The sequence below is a fragment of the Linepithema humile genome, chromosome 2 (assembly GCF_040581485.1).
Source record: "Linepithema humile isolate Giens D197 chromosome 2, Lhum_UNIL_v1.0, whole genome shotgun sequence".
Lineage (NCBI taxonomy): Eukaryota > Metazoa > Arthropoda > Insecta > Hymenoptera > Formicidae > Linepithema > Linepithema humile.
The window spans coordinates 32,489,562-32,503,834 of NC_090129.1; the positions used below are offsets into that span (position 1 = coordinate 32,489,562).

Here is a 14,273-nt window from a genome sequence, read left to right on the forward strand (position 1 = left end):
CGAACGATTACGGGTGGCGTTTCGGGAGTAACGACTTCGTTACTGCGTCCGATTACTCACGCCCGGCGGGGTGATTTTCGAGAGCGTTAAAGGATGAGAAAGAACATGGTTTCTGCTGTTACACGAGGCCTTTGGAAAATTCGTATAAATATTCCAGAGAATTAGTTCACGCTGTTACAAGAAAGAAATTTTACGCACACGCATAGATATTGTTGTGTTGTAACAAACCGCCTTTCGCCGATGAATTTTTTAAACAACTTAAAAATACTTTGCAAAAATACTAAAGAAAATGATTATTTGCTACAAATTTGTAACTTTCTACATCAAATATTTTTACATAACAAATCCTGAAATGTTAGAAATCTGCTCAAGTAAATTCCGCTTGAAATTTATTAGAGAATAAAGTTTCGCTATCTGTTTACACTAGCAGCTTAAGAAACTTAGTTTCCAAAGAGCCATAAATTTTCAATTGCTTATAACTTAAGAAGCATTCGTCCCACCATCGACGTTTTCAATATTTACTTACAGAGATTTGTAAGATTTGGAAATTTTTGTTGTTTAGCAAAGATATTTGCTAAAAATGCTACTGAAATCGCTGAAAGTCAATTCTAAATTGATTAATACATCCACGGATAAAAGCTGACAGAATAGGCTTGAAATATCACAACTATCTATCACAATCTTCGATTTATTGAAGATTAAATTGGCTGTCCCAATGCTAGGCGGATATGTACCATTTTTCTTCATCCTGTAATCTAAATTCGAGCCCAGAAGCCGGATTAGTGCTCTGTATTTTCAAGTAATCATTGAATGAACTTTTAATATAATGCCCCCATTGAGAGGCAAGGAGAGAGAGAGAGAGACAGATCGAATCAGATTTGTGATTGAGAATAGTTATGCGAGAGGCAATCCTTAATTATCTCAGATTAGTTAAAGTAGATCGACTACTACACGTTTCTATGTACATTGTATAGCGCGCGAGATCTGATCAGTCCTAGTCTGCAAAGCCTAAGAGCCCTGATTATCTTCAAACGCGAAATCGAGTTAGGTTGCTACATTTCGACGGTAATGCTATCAGAAACGGTGTCTGCCATGGTGGTTTAGAACATGTAACATCTAACACCCTCTCTCTTATCAACCTAACTCCTTTACGGAAGAAAGCCACATAGGGAAACGTCCTATGTGACAGCCTATGGATGACTGCCTGCTACTGCTGTTAAATTACAGTACATGCACAACGTCTACTTTCAAGAATTAATGGCCTAACATTTTTTTTGACTGAAATCTAATGTTTTGACAAAAAAGTAAGTGAAACAAATCAAACATAAAAAAAATTTTCCGTGTATTGATAAACCATTCAAGAGATATCGAGGTTCAAAAGTATTGGGATGCTATTGTAAGGTAAAAAGTGTTAACGTTAGCCACAACGTACAAAAATAAAGTTTTCTGCTCTGTTTTTCTACCGTTTTTTTTTTTACTTGTCTTTTTTTAAACGATATGTTCAGTAAATCGTGGTACAACGAGTAAATTCTTCGCAACAGAACAGATAGGAAATATAGAATAAGCTTTTTTTATTAAATTCCGAGTAAAAAAAGTAAAATTATTTCAGTAAGCTAAAATCATTTGCTCATATCAACTCTAATTAATCACAGTTTCGAATCAAAAACTTCAGAGATCTAAAGAAAAAAAAAGATTACGTTAAAGCACATGTTTTACACTTCAGGAATGCGATCGGTCGTGATCGAGGAGGAGGATCACGATGACGCGGTGACGGAAAAGTGCAGTCAACAGCGAAATCTTTGATCATCATCATTCATCCCGGACGATGCGACGGGGACGCATCTACGTTGCGCGATGCGACGGCGCTATCTTAACAGCGGGCCAACCTAGTTTGCGTTCTCCGCTATCGGCGGGGCCGCGCCAAATGACCTGGCACTGAAAGATCGCGTGAAATCGCGACGGCGGACGGACGGACGGACGGACGGATTCGCGTCGATCGGCGTGTCTTTCGGGGTAAACGATCGACTCTCGCGCGCCATGCCGCGCCGAGTCGTTATCGGAGCGTTCACGTGCGAGGCGCAGCTGATGAATGGTCCCGTTCGCCAAGGTACGGGCCCGTCACGCGAGACGTTATTTATAACCCCCACCGCGGTGGGGTGGAAGGTCTGTACGTCATCACGAGCGGGACATTCCCTCTTTCCTTCTAATTTTTTTTTTTTTTCTTCTTTGTTATTCGTTTTCGTGCAAACGTCCGCCTCTGCGGTCACGCCTTCGCGCGATCAACCTGTCTGAGTTTATGTTCGATACGCGTCGTGATGCGTATCGTATCGTCTTCACGGCCTCGATGACAACGCGAGATTAAATTCGTGGCGAGCGCACAGGCAGTCTGATGGGAGAAAGAGAGAGATTAATGTGCGCACTGTCCTTTCTTTATGGCTGGCACGAGCGTCTACGGCCGGCCGGGCGAAAATACGCCTGCCCACCGCGCTACGTGTCAGCTCCCGTGGCGCGCAAACGTTTAATTATTTACCGATAATGACGGTGAATTGAGGGCGGCGATTTGCTTGCCAAATAGGTTCCAATATAAACAAATACCGCTTCGATTACGCGTGTTTTCTTCATTAGCGCTAAATAAAATATGCCGGTTTGTAATCGAGTTCTTAAAAATAAATTTCTAACAGTCATTAACGTCGTATTTAATGAACTCTTAGAACTTAGCATTAGTATCAGTATTAACATTTTTTTGCGTCAACTTTTTGGAAGAGAACTGTGCTTATTAAAACGTGCGTGTTTTGTATCAAGAAAAATATATGCACAGTGTCGCGAGAGAGAAAGTAATGGAATCAGATAAAAAATACTCAATATAAGTTTCGTAATAAATCGAGAAAAGTGTATTGCTGTCTAGATTATATCACATGTCAAGATTATATCACAAAGTGATCACGAGTTGGGTCTTTGTTCTGTGCAAACGTACGTATCTCACGAATTTCATTTAAACGCACCGACAGAAACGTTTTTTTGATCAAAATAAAATTTTGGTCAGAAAACGCTTTGTGTGGCTATCCTTCGTCTTTCTGTCAAAATGAAATTTTAGCCAAAAAATATTTTATGACAGACTTCTTCGAGTCTTCCAAATTAAAATTGACTGTAAAATATAAGTATTTTCATTCTACATTCAATATTCAATTCATAGAATATGAGCAAATAAATTATTAAAAAAGAATATTCAAAGTCAGTGGAAAACTTATACTATCGTAAGTAATATATTGAGTTCATGGCGGACAGTGTTTCGATAGAGGAAAATACAACAGACGTTATTTTATATATCAATTTTTTACATCTTTTCAATATCGTTATCTACTCGCCGCACTATGTATCATTTTAGTTGACATGAATTTTCTCTTACATTCTCAAGAAAGAGCGTGTCTCAATTATATAACAATTTTTATGTATTTGCTTATCAACGTATCTAACGAAATTAATAATGTATATCTAATATGATATACATACAGTGTCGTACGTGCGTCATCAGCCAGATAACACTACGTATTTCGCGTAACCACATGGCGTACTTTCGTACGGATATACCTCACTGCTTCAACCACTGACATACTGCAATATTGCATGATCGTTTAGGCTTACCCAAAAGCTAGTATCCATGATCGCGTCGACATGCAAAATGGAGACGCAAGTTAATATTCAAAGCCTCTGCGCTGACCTTATCATGACCACCCGAATATTTACTCTGGGGCTCTAGAAATGTTGCCGATCTATACACATTCATTATGCATTACGTACCATCCGAAAGATACGACTTACCACCGCAAGAAACCAAACCATAAACAAGACACACACCGAGTGGAAAACGATTTAGTGTGCAAAGCAAACTCTTGCAATACCGAGTCTTATTAATTAAAAGAAGAAAATCATTACTTATTTTTTAAAAAACATTCATAGATGTTGAGATAGAAAAAAATTTTAACCATGTTTTCAATTTTTAAAAATTTAGCAAAATAATTTAAAAATATTAAAATATGAAAGAAAAATTTATATCTATTTAAGATGTTTAAAATGGTAAAATAAAATTTACAATATCTCAGTTATATAATATATATAATTTTAATGTCTAAGAGAACTTTTTAGAAATTTATATAAACAACCTTAAAACCATTTTTAAATAAATATTTATATTTTTACTTTAAGGAATATATATTACCAAATAAAAAACAGAAAGAAAGTAAAAGAATTATTAATCTGATTTTATCAATGATCGTGATTTTTTATATGCTACGTATTATATTTTTGTATTCTAATAAAGAATATAATGCTAAATGTGGAAATAATGCTAAGAATGAAAATCTTCAAATAGTAATTCAAAATATGTGTATAAATTCGAGTTAACAATATTTAATATGATTAAAGATACACGTTTGTATCTTACCTAAACGAGAAAATAAAACAAAAATGGAACTACGATTGGAAACATTAATGGCTATTACACACGATATTCGGGATGACAGAATTTCCATCTGGGCCGAAAGGGAAGTAAAAGTTTCACCGCGTTTCCACCGTGAAAAAGCGCTATCGAGGGAAATGGTGGCCGGCCACGTTCGGCTGATTACTGCTGGCAGCTTAAAAGCGATGATACATGCAAACGTAAATCAAACGATGAAGTATTTTCAATGCATGGTCCCCAATTCGGCCGCATTAAGTCGCGTCGAATAACGGTAGGAAAATCTCCCGCGATATTTACTTCCATTTTGTCGCGACGCGGTAAACCGGTTAAAAGTTTTGAATCGTGGCAAATTTACGCGCAAATCGGGCGCGCGCGTTCCATATAAACAAATGTTGGATTTGCACTTTAGCATTTAGACGGTAAATCTGTATTTTTACTCAACGGGTAGGATAAAACGTGAAATTTGTTCGCCATTACGTTTTTTTTGCAATTGTTGTTACGGTTTTCAGTTTCATTGTATTTTTATTCAAACGAAAATAAAAGATATGCTAAAAATGCAGGTCATGCAGTGTATTTAATTATATCTGTCTTTCAAAGTCATTTTTTTTATTTTGACATTACTATTGTTAATTAATTTCTGACAAAAATTCGACAACAGAATGAAAAGTCTAGTCATTGATGCAACTTGCCATATCAGAAATATCTCCTGCCGAAAACAATTTGGTTCAAACTATTATTAGATGCCTATTAAAAAAATACTAAAAGTATCTATCTCCATATATCCACTTATGTGCAAAAATACTTGCACGAGTTAATGAATACCTTAGAATAAAATTATTTCCTATTTTAAGAGAATAATATAGGTAGATTTTCATAATTCAAATCGTATCTTTATTATATCTTTCTACGATAAGAATTTATGCCGCTATTTTCCATCGTTGCTTCACCGCGTAAAAATAACGCCCGTCACGACCGCGGATCGATATAGCTAGCGAAATAAAAATACGAGCAATTTTCAAAATTACCAATAACACTTTCGTGCAAAAAGTTCATGCACCGTTGACATACTTTGAAAGCGCGGCTGACGTTACCCGCCTGTATCAATTGGATCACTGATAGTATGATTAGTTCCACCAATACTCGCAGTATTACGCTTTTTGCGAAACAGAATTTCCACCCGTGACATTTCATTGTCCGCATAGCCTTTGTTTACCCATGGTATACGATACATAAAAGCAAGCAAGTCACCTGCACCGCCAAAAATCGCTTTTAGCTTTGACAATCCACTTTTCAATCCGTATCGATTAAGCATTTTTTCTCAATACAGTGAAAGTACCACAAGCTTTCCACCTTTCTTTATTTAATATTCTATATAACAATATGTAATGGACTATTATTATATTTACTAATATTAAATGCTTGTTTCGATATTACATTCATTTTATCACGTGATTGCATAATATAAAACTATCTGTCTGATACAGCATAAGATCATGGAATATGTACTATAATTCTTTAAATATCTTATGACATTGATTCTACTGTACTCCTAATTTTGTAATATAAAAATTAATATAAATAAAATACAGAATGTATAATACAATAAAAAAGCAAGACTTGAAGTTGTGCTTTTAATATATTCGTAAATAAAAACGATTCCTTTCGACAGAAGATTAAGTTATTGGAAATATTCCACAATTTGCAATAATAAAGGATTAATCAAAACACAATGCAATAAAATATAAAATTACAAGCATAAGAGTACTTTTTAAAAATCAAGCATTTTCTTGTGTCTGAATAAGTCTGCAATAAGATATGCATATATGGTTTTTCAAGTATACTAAGAAAACTTTTATACGTATTATTGGTATTCGTAAAACGTTCTCTCTTCGCATTACCTGTTCCTTTATAATTCCTTATATTCCTGTTGCTTTTTGTCGGACGCGTTGTTCTCGAGTTCGTGTTACTTGCATTACTGGAATATCGTATTCCTGAGCAAAGATAGTTTCCATTCTTAGTGTTTGAGAAGCATTGGTAGTTCGAAATAGTACAAAATGAATTGTATGGAAAACAATTTAAATAGAAGAATACACGATATGCGAAGAGGCGCTTATATGCGAATGTTCTGACAAAAGCTGATAAATATAGAAAAAACGATTTTCAATAACAAAATAGATGTTTATTGAAATAATACTATTAAAAATTACTGTTATATCACAGTTTTGAACTAACTTTTTATTTTTCAGATAATTAAATTGGTATGTATATGTATATTCAGAACAGTGTTTCAAATGCTGTTTATTCCGTAATATCGAAACTTATAAAAAAATAATAAAAATTGTCATACAAAGATTGAACAATTTGAAATAAAACGCACAATAAAAAAAGGTGGTTCAAAATTGGATAAAATTAAATTGTCAATTTTAATTTGAAATTGTTAATATCTGTAGAGTTAATATCTGTCATATTATTTTTATTACTTTACAAATTTATAAGATTTACTAAAACCTCAATTTGCAAAATACTAATGTTACGCATACTATACGCATAATACTATCGATTTTATTCGATACAATTTATGAACTAAGAGAGCATTCATGTGTACAATATAATTTTATATGATGCCAAATTTATATTTTCCGATATCAATGGAGAATATCCAATATTTCGTAATTACGTCATAAAAAGATTTCGTACATCGCGAGGATGAAATCTCGAGACCGGAAGTCAAGAGTCCGCCATATTCGTGATTGGATTGACAAGTACGCGGAGACGCGAGTAAATCTTTAAGCCCATCGCAGCGTCTCTAAGAGTACCAAGGATTTCGTACCTTGATTCTGAACTCCTTGCACGCCCTGCCACAGTTTCTGCCCGTGACACACAGTGCCGTACGTCCTGGAGGATAAGGAGAAAGGGTGAGAAGCGAGAGAGAGAGAGAGAGAGACAGAGAGAAAGCGCGAAGGAGAGTGGGAAGGAGGGAGGGGACGTTTCCCTTACCGCATGCATGTACGTGTGCGTGCGTGTGCGTACGCGCCTCTTGGACGAGCGTGTGTCGACGTCCTACCCTGTACGAGGTGGAGTGTGTGTGCATCTCTGTACATGTGTATGTATGTGTTTGTGTTTGTGTGCGCGCGTCCGTGGACCCTCTGCGCGCTTCTATCGTCACACAGGGGGTGGATTGGAAACGCGCATGCTCCTACGGCCGAGAATCTCCCCAGTCAGGGTAAATCTGCCACCGAAACAAGACGTGGTGCGTGTGCCGTTATGCTATATACAATGTCGTGTACGCGAATGATCGGCTGCGTGACGATTTCTTAAAATAGCGCGCCGTGTAAAGCCGTTTGCCAGACACCGAAACATCGACATGGAAAGTCGCGACGGGCGGAGTTGCGTTCTGATCGTCGAAACGTAGTCGGCGCGGAAAAGAAGCAGCGGTCGAGAAGCGGAAGAGAAATAAAAAGAAAAAGGAAGACAGCGGCGCCGTGAATCTCCGAGGAACAGTTTCGGCCCGGTGAAGTTTCGCTAACTGTCCGGAAGAAGCGGATCGCAAGGAAGCGAGCGCGGATGATGAATGCGGTGAACGGAGAGCCTCCCTGTGAACCGGATCGCTGGCTGCGCGATCTCGAGTGATCTCCAGTAGAGCGACGGAACGAAGGTGAAGAGTGCGAGTTCGAGAGTCACTTTCGAACTGACCGGCGAGACAAGCCGCGCGCGATCGATCGGCCGCTCCGAATGTGATCCAGCGATCACGCAGCGTCGATCTGGCCGGTACTCCGCGCGTCGCGAACAATCGAGAGAGAAGAAAGAGGAGAGATCATCGCGCTATGCGTCTCACGATTCCACGGCGATTTTCGAATCTCAAAACCGTCCGCGCGACGATGCGAACTGCACGCGATCGCGCAACGGAGACTGCAACCACCGCCCTGTGAGGGGACAAGAAAATCCCCGAAATCCGAGCGAGGCGTGAATTGTCAAGTTTTCCCCGAAAGCGGTTTCAGCGTTTACGTAGGGATCTTCTTCGGGAAACCCGAAAGAGATCTAAACTGTGCCGAGTCGAATTCGCGCGTGGAAGAGGCGGCGCGACGGGGCGAGGATCTCGTCCGAGCAGCGCGGACAAGGATAGGCGAAAAGTTTCGCGGCGCGCCGCCCGTCGAAAGTTTCGCCATAATCATTTCCGCGCGCGTTATCGCCTACGTGGAGCGATTACACCACCGCGCGAGGGATCGCGCGCGACGCACATATGCACGCGCGCGCAACAACGCGACGGATCGGGCCGCGTCTTGTGGGAAATCTGGTGGACCGTCCGTGTTGCGATAATTCATCTCCCTGAGCTCGGCGGGTCGCGTGGATTCAAAATCTCGGAACTAATAACGAATGAATCGCCAGCTTTAGTCTTTGTTCGTGAATGCAATCGTGAGTACTTGGCGAAAACGGGTGATAAGATATCGCCTGGCCTGTGAGATATTAGTGAGTGGATGGTGATAGTAGCAATCGCTACCGTGGAGGATGTGAATCGTTTCAGTATCGAAGTGCAAGCGTCACCCGAAACAGCCGTGGAAAATGGCTCTGAGATGGCAAGCGAGGCTCTCGATTGCTGCCATACTCTTCATGTGCACGGAAGGTAATCATTTTGCCATTTAATCATCCTGCATGAGCGCCGTGTCCGCGCGACGAAAAAAGAGAATGTGTGACGTGCGCGTTCACGACCGTGAGAAAATCGTGAAAAAGTACCTTCAGTCACGTCGGAGAAATGAAATAAATACCTTGAAGTTGTCGTTAACTCATCATTGTTTAATGTCTCGAATTTGCAACGCTTTCTCACAGTTTCCGCCGCATCTCGGATTGTGTACGTAATTTAGTGACAAGGCTCGTTATCATATACTTAAGTAAATTTGTTTCCTCTGGTGTAACAACTCTCTGAGAATTATACAGATGTTAAGCCGGCATTTAAATTGCAGTTGTAGACACTTAAGATTATCATCGTATATTCATCTTTGGACATTTTAATGCCTAAAATAGTGTTGATTTACTCTGATGGCGCAAAATAGATAAGTTTATTGCTCTGCTTTACAAATAATTATATACTCGGATACTTATCAATTGCTACTTATAGTTGTTTATGCAATCTGCAATCTTAAATGTGTCGTGAAAGAGATATTAATCAAGAGTAGTGACAATAAAAAAAATACAAGACTTTGAGTAAAGGAATCACACATATACATACACGTACAAAGCGGCGAAGCGGTATTTCATGACACAGATAAAATCTCATTCTCTATTGCCTACGATAATTAAGATTCAGTTTAATTACGTTAATTGCAACGCGACATTCGCTGTTCGAATAGAAAGAGAGATTTACAACGGCTGTTTTAGTCAAAGAGCAAGAGAGAGCGGTAGGGGAAAGAAACGTAGAGATTTATAGCTCATGTTTGCGCTTCGTAAACGGAGAGGAAGTCGATTGTTTGCTGTTTGCCTACGATACCCGTGCAATTCCTTCACCGCGTATGGTCGATGTAAACCGAGGAAGGAAGGTAATTTGTAATTTAGGTTCTAGATAGCAGATGAACACCTGAAAGTGACGGAAACTGACGTGAGGCACGATAGAGAGAAATGTATGTCACGTTACATGTCACCTAAAATAATCAAGCTTTGCCGCGAAACACAATTATTTGTATATTAAAATTATATATTTAAATGAGTCCTGATAAAAAATGTGCTACGTGTGAAAATAGAATTCTCAATTTGTACTATGTCAACGTTTTCTTGAAATAATAGTTTCTCTTTCGCGAAACAATTATCCGTGTATATTTAACTGGGATTTAATAAAAAATCCGCTATGCATGCAAACATAATTTTTCGTTCACGCTGTAAAAATGAAAAGATTCCATATAAAAACAAAATTGCTTTTATATTTTTGCGCTGTCAGTCGCGCAATTAGTCGAGATAGAAACTCTCAGCTCTAATTATTCACGATAAATAGAAAGAAGAAAAATGAGTAATAAGCTTGCGAGCAGTTATCAAGTGCAAAAGGCCACATATAAGGAGTACGTAATTAAATTCGTTAGAACGAAATACAGAATCTCTCATTAAATAACATGAGCGGGACAAAGAACATAATACGCTATTCAATACTGAGAAAATACTCGAAGAAATATTTCTGGCTTATGTATATTTAGAATGTTTAATTAGAATGTAATATGGCATATTTTATGCATCAGATTTCAGTCAATGCATTAATGGTTTATAATAGCATTTTAAATTAAATAGTGCAAAAAGTCACATTTGTAATATTCAAAATAAAATACTCAATTTATTTATCTAGAAAATTATATGTGCATGTGACTGCACATAAATAATGTAATAAAGGCAATTCAAACATTTCGTATTGTATAAAATGCGTGATGGAATTACCATGTCTGATTATTAGGTGAGAAATTGTTGAAATTCATTAATGAAAGTCATTATAAGATCTAACATGCGTATATACAATATGTATTAAATTAATAAATACATAATGACGCCATGGTAATTCTTTTACGCATAATAATAATTCTTATGATTATTTTAAATAACGTAATTACAATGTTATTCAATTTTCATTGATACTCGATATATTATAAAATGCGAGAGATAATTAACGAATATGAAGCGGCGGAAGTAATAAAAGTATTATATATAGTTCTCGTCGTTTCACTGATTAATTACAGTGATTAATGAATCGTCTCGTAAAGAAAAGCAGAGACGGTTGATTTACGTCACAAACGAAGATAATGAGGTAATGTGCTATGTGAAAGATATAAATTATCACCGACTGCATAAAACCTTAAAAATAAAGAGATACGAAGTTCGTTTTCTGTCCAATTTAGCGTATCATAGCAATTTGTTTCGTTACTTTATCTTTTCTTGCTAATAAATCATATTCATTGAACACAGTGTTAATAATTTTTTTATAGAAGTTTACGTTTTAAAAAAGAAATGTATTAATACTTATATAATATACATTACCGGTCAAGAGTTGAGTATAGTAAGTTTCATTTGGAGTAATATAAGAACTGTCGATTATACATAATAAAATAAAAAAGTTTATTTAAAGAAAAATAACGTTCGTACATTCAATTTATTAATTTAAAACCTTATTTTTCGAACTATGAATTCTTCAAAATATCCTCCGCAAACTATAATGACTGTGCAATAAACGCAATTTAGCAATTTATTGACGCATTCAGTTGAAATAGAATCCAGATCTTAATCCTATTGAGATAGTGTGGAATAAATTGGACAGAAAAATATAAAATTATGTTTTAACGAATATAGAATAGCTTTGAAAAATGCTATTAAATAAATGGAAATCTATTTTAATTTACATCAGTAAATTGCTGCAAAAATGCCCCACATTCATCGAGCAGTCATTAAAACTTGTGGAGAATATTTTGAAGAATCCAAAAATAGTTTAAAAAATAAGGTTTTAAATTTATAAAATAAATGTACAAACGTTATTTTTGTTCAAACTTTTTTATTTTGCATTTTATTGTGTGTGATTCTTCATTCCAAAAAATTTAACGTACTCAAACTTTTAACCGGTAGTGTATATTTATTTTTCATTTTTAAATAAAAAGCTGCGACTACAAGAAATAATTGTTCGTGCCTTTTGATGAAAGATAAATCGTCAATTTTTTACTCTACTACAATATTAAGCACATAAAAACGCATAATATATCTAGTAAAAAATAAACTGTAGACATTAATGGACTAGTTAACATGCCGCGCGACGTTAATCGTGCGCGCGAGAAATATCGGGATCACGTACTATACCGCTCGCCGACTGTCGCGGCGCGGAACGCTCGTAGGAAATAACGGAACGGTACTTGGCGGCGTGAAAGGAGTTACTCAATTGAATCCACGGTATCGAGCGATAAAATGGTATAGCTAATGGAATTACCGGGGCGCTTGCATGCGTGCGACGCAAATTTATCGCATGCATTATTCATAACTCGGCCCAAGTCGACCAGCGCCCAAGTCAATGGTGTTCGCGCGCGAGTAAAACGTTTCGCCTTTCCAAAATGTACGCGTATATCGATCGGGCAGATGAGAAATTACGCTCGGTTATCGATCATCGCGATGTTACACGGGAACGCACGGTAGGGAGGAGTAAAAAAGTTGGTCGAAAGGCCTCCGGCCGGGTTGGACTCGTCGTCGTTGTCGTCGTCGTCGTTGCCGTCATGCCGTTATATTTCATAGCCTCGCTTCACACCTCGTTTGCGCCATTGTCGTTCTAGACGAACAACTTTCGCAATTTCATTCGGCGCCACGGACTGCGACAAGGACTTCGCGCGCGAACTTGGTCCAGGTAAATTAAACGCTTGTCTCCGCTCACGCGATGCCTAGCCCAGCTCGGCGACGTTCGGCTGCGCGAGGACCTCGGAAATTCAAGCAATTACCATCGCCCCGGGTGTGAGATGATAAAAGGCGAGCACGGTGCCAGGGAAAAAGAGTAGTGCGAGATCAAAATAGGCCGGAGTGGATAAACGAAAATGGAATACTGCGGGTTTAAGCAGAATGAAGGGGGGAGGGGCGGGGATTAGAATCAGTATAATATCGGCAGGTTCGATTTTCAATGCTATAAACGAACAGAAACGTGCTTTACACCACAGTTCCCATTGTCGCGAATAAACATAGAAACTATTTTCACGTGTCTACAGTCTGTAGACTGTGTGTCTAAATGCAACAATAGTATAATATATCGATTTTGAAATATAATCTCTCGATTTAGAACAATAGTTCGAAATATATGTATATACACCCGGTGTATATTTTCACTTCTAGTTTCCAAATATTCATTTGTCGTGTGTGTATTCGCAAATATTAACGTCAGCTGTAACAAAAATAATAAACACGCACTATGTTTCATATTTCCCATTTTACGGATGAATTTGCCGAAATTGATGTTCCCGCAAAAATGTAACAACGCTAATGGCCCATGCGTTGTAAGCGATAGAAATCCTTTGAGGGTTTTTTATGAATTTTTATGAACTTAATTACACGAGAATGTATATGCGTGACATAATTTTATTCTTATCAAGTTTTATGTTCCTAATATAAATTTAACTGAAAACTGTTTCAGTAGAATTACGAGATTATTTTAGCAGATTTAATAGAATTTTAATCGAAATTTTAACAGAATTTTAACTTGAAATGTAGTTATAAACATATTTGAGACAAAAAAGTTACAACCAAATTTTACTGAACAAAAATTTCAAGCTTTGCTTGATCAAAGAATTTATTAAGATAATTGAACTTTATACTTTCTGCGTATATATTTCACCATCCTAATATATCACATCTTTGTTCTTCTACTTTATGACTTATCTTTTACATAAAGCATTTAGTCCGCCCGCACTTTCGTTATAATCTCAGAACTTTCTCTTCACGATTCTAAGCGAACTAAAACATGCTAATTGGGTAAGACGTTGCGAGATAATCATCGAGAGACGCGGAGGTGTATCTCGTTGGATCTCATGATATTATAGGATCAGTGCGAGTTAATCTTCTAGAAACGCAACTAAAGCGTGGTTTAATAGACTTACGCACGAGTAACATTTCAGGCGACTTTCAAATTTTCACGTAAGGATTGCCGAAAATCCAAAAGCGAAATTGCACGATTATCAGAATAAGCAGACAAAAACTTTAGAAAAAATTTGCACGTACTTTAGTCTAAAATTGTAAAAGTTGAAGATGTTTCGAGAAAGAAAATTATCAAAATTTATATTTAACAAGTGTGTGTGTGTGTGTGTGTGTGTGTTCATTTAAAAGCTACACA

General features: G+C 37.3%; 1 protein-coding gene and 1 long non-coding RNA gene across 2 annotated transcripts in view; one reads left to right on the top strand and one right to left on the bottom strand.

Moving 5' to 3' along the window:
• The window catches only part of LOC105674938 (uncharacterized), a 35,489-nt gene that overhangs the window by 9,784 nt on the left and 11,432 nt on the right, over positions 1-14,273 (bottom strand). The gene's annotated exons all lie outside the window — the stretch shown is intronic.
• The window catches only part of LOC105674937 (zwei Ig domain protein zig-8-like), a 44,612-nt gene continuing 37,982 nt past the window's right edge, over positions 7,644-14,273 (top strand). Inside the window, exon 1 of the mRNA XM_012371625.2 lies at positions 7,644-9,077. Coding sequence (XP_012227048.1) covers positions 9,017-9,077 — 61 coding nt within the window. The 5' untranslated portion in view covers positions 7,644-9,016. The remainder of the gene's footprint in view (positions 9,078-14,273) is intronic.